This window comes from Coturnix japonica, chromosome 21 (genome assembly GCF_001577835.2).
Source record: "Coturnix japonica isolate 7356 chromosome 21, Coturnix japonica 2.1, whole genome shotgun sequence".
NCBI classification, from domain to species: domain Eukaryota; kingdom Metazoa; phylum Chordata; class Aves; order Galliformes; family Phasianidae; genus Coturnix; species Coturnix japonica.
This window is the reverse complement of record NC_029536.1, coordinates 3,618,630-3,625,815: the sequence shown is the minus strand read 5'-3', so window position 1 is coordinate 3,625,815 and position 7,186 is coordinate 3,618,630. Positions and strand designations below refer to the sequence as shown.

General features: G+C 50.4%; 2 protein-coding genes across 4 annotated transcripts in view; one reads left to right on the top strand and one right to left on the bottom strand.

The window, feature by feature from the left end:
* Nucleotides 1–1,059: 1,059 nt before the first annotated feature.
* UBIAD1 (UbiA prenyltransferase domain containing 1) lies at nt 1,060–6,324 on the bottom strand. Of its 3 annotated transcripts, none has more exons than XM_015882436.1 (3): nt 6,215–6,324; nt 5,361–5,870; nt 1,060–4,326 (listed from the first exon to the last, which is right to left on the bottom strand). In XM_015882436.1, the coding sequence occupies exons 2-3, from the start codon at nt 5,854–5,856 to the stop codon at nt 3,839–3,841; spliced, it is 984 nt and encodes a 327-aa protein (XP_015737922.1). In that variant the 5' UTR covers nt 5,857–5,870; nt 6,215–6,324; the 3' UTR covers nt 1,060–3,838. The 3 variants fall into 3 exon arrangements, with proteins under 3 accessions (XP_015737922.1, XP_015737923.1, XP_032304649.1); XM_015882437.1 differs by lacking the exon at nt 6,215–6,324 and adding an exon at nt 5,986–6,142; XM_032448758.1 differs by lacking the exon at nt 6,215–6,324 and having other exon boundaries at nt 5,361–5,979.
* Nucleotides 6,325–6,499: 175 nt separating this feature from the next.
* MTOR (mechanistic target of rapamycin kinase) overlaps nt 6,500–7,186 on the top strand; it is a 56,492-nt gene continuing 55,805 nt past the window's right edge. The window contains exon 1 of the mRNA XM_015882433.2: nt 6,500–6,615. The gene's annotated coding sequence lies outside the window, so the exon portion shown is untranslated. The remainder of the gene's footprint in view (nt 6,616–7,186) is intronic.

Here is a 7,186-nt window from a genome sequence, read left to right as displayed (position 1 = left end):
ACCCGCTCAGCGCGCCATGGCCGCAACCGGGCCCTGCCGGCGGGCGGGACGGAGCGGAGCCGGGCCGTGCTCGTGACAGCACCGAGCTCCGCAGGAACTGAGCTCAGCAGGAAGGGGAAGGGCTCCGGAACGCAATGCGCGCACCGCACCGCCCACAGCGAGCGATGAGCCGGCACCGAGCGGCTGCGGGATGAACGGGAGCGGCACAGAGCAGGGAATGCAGCTGGGACATGGACAGTGCACATACGGGCTGAGCTCAGCGCCTGCGTGCGGCACAGGATGCGGGAAGAGAGGGAGGAACTCGGTACTTGTCTGTCTATGGGCTTAAGTCGTTCGGAACCACGCTCGTACAGACACATATGCTCGTACAGACACATATGCTCGTACAGACCACAGCTCCTGCTGCATCGCTTCCCAGATGTCGTTCTGGGATCCAGCCACCTTGGAAACAGGGTTATTTGTAATATGGAACTTCGAATTCCAGTGCTGGAAGAACAGGCAGGGAAGCTCTACGAGCTACACCTGTCCCTTATTGCTTATTTATTGCTTATAGACACTGTGTGGCTCCTGCTTTGTGAGCTAATGAGGAACAGAAAAAAATACATTGAATCTTCTGGTATAAAGAAATATGACAGGCCTTCAGAATGGCACAAATCCCATCACGTAATGGCTGAGGTGCTCCGGTCAGCGCCTCGTGCAGGACACAGGACCTGCAGAGCGCTGCGGCAGACAGAGCAGAGCGGCGCTGCCATCTGGGGACAGCCGGAATTACAGCTCTTCCCAGGCAGGACCTGCAGAGGGCACGCTTCTTTAAAGTGAGTGGGACTAGTGGAGTGCTGGCTTTATGGTGATGCACCTGCAAAGCCTCTAGAAGAAACGCACAGGGTGCCAAAAACCCACCAAACACAGCAACAGCACCATGAGAAACCCAAACACAACAGGAGAAATGAAGACTGAGCCATCCAGTCTGATTCTGGTTCTTCCAAAAGGGAGGTGTTATTCTGCCACAGACCTATAAAGGCATTACAAGAGACTGAAGGATAGCAGGGCACACATGGGTGAAGATGAGAAAGTCCACCTTTATTAGAAAGATTAAAAGTTGAGCTGGAAGCTCCTTATAAATGCTGAGCAGTGCGTGGCACAGAAAAGTGCATCAAAGGAAATTCTGCCTATTGAAAACACTTACACCGCCCTGAAAACTGCTGTTAATGAGGTGACCACTGCTACTGAACTTATCCAGTGAGATGGAAGGACATAACAGCTCATAAGACTCAGTACACATAAAATAATAGGTATGAGCTTTCATGTTCTTATAGTATAATCACTACAGAGAAAAACCCCTTCCTTCCCAGAGAATTCTCAAATGCATGTGAAAAACACAGAGATATAAAATAATTGAATGCAGTACAGGTAACAGGATAACATTCAGTCGTTTTATTGAGTAAGAAAGGCCAGGAGGTGCTTCAGGACACATCGGCAGGTGATCAGTGAACCTACCAGTGCAGACTCATCACACAGCAACACAGCTCAAGAGAGACCTTAAGAAGTGTATATTCACATGGGACAGGGGGGAGAAAGACAGGGAACGACTCAGCATCCTCGTCACAAAACAAGCCAAGGGAGCCTCTCTTAGCACTCAATGTCAGCTCGGAGGTGATTGTGGTCTGCTCACACTGCTTCAGCCTCTCGTCATGTTAGTTCATACCTAAAATACTTTCTAATGCTAACACGCTTTTGGAAAGCACACAGAGATAAAGCACTTGTTACTTTCAAAGCTGTGATAGTGATGTTGGCTCAGCGTCCCTGTGAGGTAGGCAGAAGTTAGCTGTTTCCTGATACATAAAGTGGGTAAATGACTTCCTCAAAGCCATGGGGAAGAAAGTGGGAGCTCTTATCAGTATCCCCAAGAACATGGAATTATTCCTTCACAGACAGGGAACTGTATGCAACCGGCATCTGTTAGGAAGCAAAAGCATTTTAGACTGATTTTCTCCTAATCCTCACTGCTTTGAAACTCCTCTGCAGGGATAGAGTTCCACAAACACACACAGTATTAGTGAACTCTTCCTTCATCTCCTTGAACAAAAAGCAATGGTCCTTCCCATGACTAAAGTGCAGCCCCAATACAACCACAGCTGCATACACAACTTCACTACTAGTTATTGCCCAGGTCTTTCTCCACCAGTACAGCTATCAGATACGTGAGCCATGTCTTAGTTACCATAAGAAATATAGCTTCAGTAACTCTATGTGTAAGGAGTAGAAAATGAGAACGACTATTTTAAACTGACAGCTATGTAAAAACGAGCCATCGTAAAATGAAGCTGCTACAAAGGGCGACAATGGAGCCACGAGGGGTGAATAAACCCACCTATCTCTGAGTGTACAATGAGCAGATGCAGCAGCTCAACATATCTCTAAAAAGCCTTTACTCTGCAGAAAAGTGATGCAGGTCACAGAGCCAAGCCCTTTATTCTGTAGGTCCACAAAGAAACAACAGTACTGTGTTGTCCATCTCTACCTAAAGCAGTTACCAAAACACTTCTGTCTATTCTCCCTCCATCTGCCCAAGCTGAATTTTCTCCTTTTCTCCTCACGTTTCTAATCTAACCAAGTGTTTTGCTGTAGACAGCAGCAGATAGATGCTGAAGTCTGTATCTTCTTGTCTCGTGCTGTCAGATCAGCTACTGTCTCACTGAACTCTCAATACTGTGTAATCTTGTCTTATTAACAGTTTCAGTGCTGGCAGTGGCACACTCCCCTAATACAACACTCAGTACTTCTGAATGTATGGCTTAGTTATGACAGACGGAGGGCAACACCATGCTAAGCTTATTGCTCGTGTTTAGAAGTCCTTTCTATAGTAATTAACACACTCCCCCTTGGGTTGAAAGCAACTCTGTGCTCCAGGCACTAACAGCAGGAGTGGAACACCAGGATGAATCCCTGTGAAGCTCTTTACAACCCCCAAGTGTAGGAAATAACTACTATTTCTTCCAAAAAAGAGAATTCAACTGCCACTAAATAACAACAGAACAGACCAAATTTATCTCTGTATGGAAAGTGACCGGATGTTTCCCAGTGATGTTTGGCATGGTTTGCACTGCTGCACATTTACTGAAACAAACAGTTCTCCAAACAGTCAAAGTATCAGTAGGTGAGATCTAGAGAAGAAAATAAAACAACACTGTGAGGTGCAGAGGGAGGAGAAGAGGTGGGGAAACTCACTTCAGAGCTCCTAACATTTAAGTGGGATTCAGTCACACAAACTGGTCTGCCATAAAAGTGGGGGGGGCTTGGAAATAAGAGCTCAAAAGGGAAAAGAAAACCAAACTAAAAGATACACAACTGATGAATCGTGGGCTCAAGGGGGTGAAGTAATAGCACCTACATCATTGTGATGCTAAACTTTTGGCAGTGCTTTCTATTTGCCATGTAGGAGCCACTGAACTCCATGACCACGGTAAGGAGTTGTAAGAGCAATCGATCTACTTGTGAAGGGAGAGTTTGCATCAGATTCAATCTTACTTCCATTAACAGAGGAAGCTCCTCAGAATTCAGCAGCAGAAGGGTGACATTCTTTAAACTCTTGTCCTCAGGTCACGTTGCTTCTCCAGAATCAAAGCTGCAAGGAAGCGATATTCCAAGGAACTGATAAATGGCTTCTCTAAAGCCGGCTGTGCAAGCTAACCAAGACCAGAAATCATAACACTCACATACAATCAACAGCTCAGAACAGTCTCTGTGCTTCACACTGTCCATAACAGGTCAACTACCCACATAATCCCCTTCTTCATTGGCATTAATACTGAACTGAGAGGTCTGGCTCTACAGCTCATTACAGTTTGGGCAGAGCACCAGCTGGTGCCAGCATAATTCCAAAAACATAGAAGAGCCCCAAAAGGAGATTGAGTTTGGCTGTCCGCTGAGGAATTTTGTTGAAGTTTTGACTCCGAAATTGCCTCTCCAGTGAAAACGCCATCGGGATGGTGAGCAGCGGCAGCGCCATGCTGATGGTGTAGCGTGTGGCCAACACACAGAAAATCAAGTAGGGTAAGAAGAGCAGCACGGTGTAGAGAACATAGGAGAACGCAGGGCCGATGAGGATAGCCAAGGTGACAATGCCCGCCTGCTGGTCAGACTCCATGTCTCGCGTGTTGTTGCTGTGCAGGATGGCCTCAGTACTGAGAGCCAGAGGGACAGCGTAGAGCAGCGGTGAGACAGACAGATAACCAACCTGCACAGCATGGGCAAACATAACCGCCAGGGGCCCAAAGGTGATCAGGATCACCACATCTCCAAGCGCAACATATTTAAATCCAATCCCTGTGGCAAAACACAAGAATACAATGAAGCATCATCAAACAACTCAAATGACAACAGAGAATGAATTACAAGAGATCAGCCTTTCCCACAGAAATACTGTTAAACAGCCAACATGTGCACAGCTATGGCTAAGAGGCAGATTTTCTCTTTTTTCCAAAGAGAATAAAGAAAACACAGCTTGTTAATTCCTCCAGCCTCTCATGTTGTACCAACCCACCCCAGAACAGCACTAAGAACATCCTCTTCCCAGTAAAACAAGCACATACTGTTCCGTGTTCTCAATGGAATTCCATCTAAAGAATAACAACACTCCAAATCAGAACAAATACACCCGTGGAAAAGGACATAAGCAGCAAGTCGTACAGTCGAAGACATGAGATGTACACCACAAAAAGCTTCAGGAACACTTGAAAGGAGCATCTACAGCCATACAGAGCTCTAACAGCGTTGAAACAAGTTATAACAGTGTTGCTACACTTGCTAGGGTTCGTTGATGAATAGACATGGACCTGCCCTGCAGTTTTTGTTCTGATAACAGGAAGAGCTGTGTCTCTGAACCAGGAGATAAGGAAGTTTTACTGAGTCTTTATACCAAGGAAATAGAAGATGCTGCTTGGAATCAGCCACTGAACACATAATTCTGGGAAACTTGTGTATGTAACACATCTCTTAGAAATCTCCTCATGTAATGCATATTAACTAAGGATCTTCTGCCAGCATGCAAGCTGTGCTGATAGGGGGATTACCCCCATGCATTCAGCACTGCTATTAAAGAACTGCCTTCTAACACTCCAACTTGAGGTTTTCCTGATCAACTGCCTTACAGTAGCAATGTCTCAATGCTACTTTCCAGCTGAACTTGATGCATCCTTTCTCACACCTTCCCACTGTAATCAATGGCAAGGCTATGAACCAGCATTTCAGGGAATACCATCATATATTTTCCAAGCAGCTTATTAGATCACTTGGATCTCCCCTGACAAGTCAGCTCACTGGCACATTCAGACTGAAAGCAAACAGGGCCCGGTGCTTACCTCCAGTATAGAGGAAGGAGCTGGACAGCCCCCCGAAGTAAATCAGGGCCAGGTGCTCCAGCTTCAGCGTTGAGACAACATAGAGCCCAGCAGCGCAGACACAGCCCACGGTGTACAGGAACACCCCGAACCGCACCACGTCCTGAGGTTCCAAGATCTGGTCCACCAACGTCCTGTCATCGCTCTTCTTGTGATCGATGCCTTTGGAGAAGTCGTAATACGTGTTCACCAGGTTACCGGCCCCGTGCACGGCCAGTACGACCACGGCGCTGCCCACCAGCAGGCGCGGGTCCAACGCTCCCTGTGCCCTGTAGGCCAACGCGCTGCCCAGAGCCACGGGGGTGAGGGAAGCGCTGAAGCTCCATGGCCGCAGTGCCAGCACATAGGCCGCGCACTTCTGCCTCCAGCCGCCGGCGGGGCCGCGCTCAGCCCCCGGCCCGCACTCGTTCCTCTCGGCGTTAATGCTGATCTTCTGCACCAGCTCGGCCGGCCCCATGCTCTCACAGCTCCCTGCAAGGACAAGGGCCAGGAGTCAGGGCCCGGAGTGTCGGTCGGGCCGCACCGCCGCCATGGCCGGGCCTGAGGTAGAACCCGAACGGCAACGGGCACCAACGCAACAACGCACCGCCCCCCCCGGCACTCAGCCCCGAGCCGAGGGTTCCGCTCCGTGCGGCACAACGGCGACACGTAGCGCCACATCGGGCTGCGATGGAAGCACTAAGTGCTGCCCTGCGGCGCCTCCCATCCCCGCTGTAGGTGCCGTAGTGTTTGATGAGAGCTCAGAGCTCAGAGCTGAGAGCTCAGAGCCGCCCCGCCCGCCCTCAGCCCCACACGGCCCCATTTCGGGCACACACCGGGCGTTGGCGCACGCGTACAACAACACGCTCGGCCTCTCGGGGAGCAGCCGGCTGCGGGCGGGCCTAGAGCTGCTCAGCAGCTGAACCAACACAGCACAACACAGCACAGCACAGCACAGCTCAGCACAGCACAGCACAGCTCAGCACAACTCGTTATCGCCCCATCGCGCCGCCATCGCTCTCAGTCACCGCCTGGCAGCGCCCCGCCGGCCGCTCTGGTGGCTCCTCAGCGGGGGAGGCGGGGCTAGGAGCGCCCCTTCCCTTTTCTCCTATTCCTATTGGCTGGATGCAGTACCTATCAAACATTCTCTAGCAGCCTATTGGTCCATAGCGTCTCGCCGGTCCGGTAGGCGCGGGGGAGGCTGCCGGGGCCCGGAGCGGGGGAGCTGGCGGTGGAGGTGAGTGTCGTTCGGGAGCCTCCCTTCATCCATCCTCCCTTCACCCTCCATCCCTTCACTCCTCGCTCCCTGCTCGGTTCCGCCATCACGGCCCTCCCTCCTCGCAGGCCGGCGCCTCAGCCTTCCCTCGTTCCCGGCTCTTGGAGCTCGGGCCTGTCGCCTCCCTCATTGGTGACGGGGCTCCTCACAGGGTCCCCTCGTCCTGAGAAGCCCGAGGTCACCTCGCATTGTGTTCTTCATAGGGTTTGTGGCTGTGTGGGGATATAGGGGGGAAAAAAATAGAAGCTTTGGTGCGTGGTGGTGCTGTGGGCCCTCCTGTCAAGTGGGCAGCTTGGGTTTATGTGATTTGATGCTTTGAAACCTTTAAAATGTTCTTTATCAACCCCCCCCACCCCCCCTTCCCCCTCAAAAAATAACCATCAACAAGATCAGGCCCCACTTGTGGGGGACTTCTGATGTGTGTTACAATAGCAAACATCCCACTGCAGTGACTGCTGTTGCTATAAGTGGCCATCTCGTCTCTAAATACCTCCTGAGGAATGTAATGCTTGCCAGGCACCGAGTGTTCATA

Coding starts and splice junctions, on each gene's coding strand:
- UBIAD1 (XM_015882436.1), bottom strand. CDS start 5,856: ATGGGGCCGGCCGAGCTGGTGCAGAAGATCAGCATTAACGCCGAGAGG. Junction 4,327..5,360: donor CTCCTTCCTCTATACTGGAG/GTAAGCACCGGG, acceptor GTTTTGCCACAG/GGATTGGATTTAAATATGTT.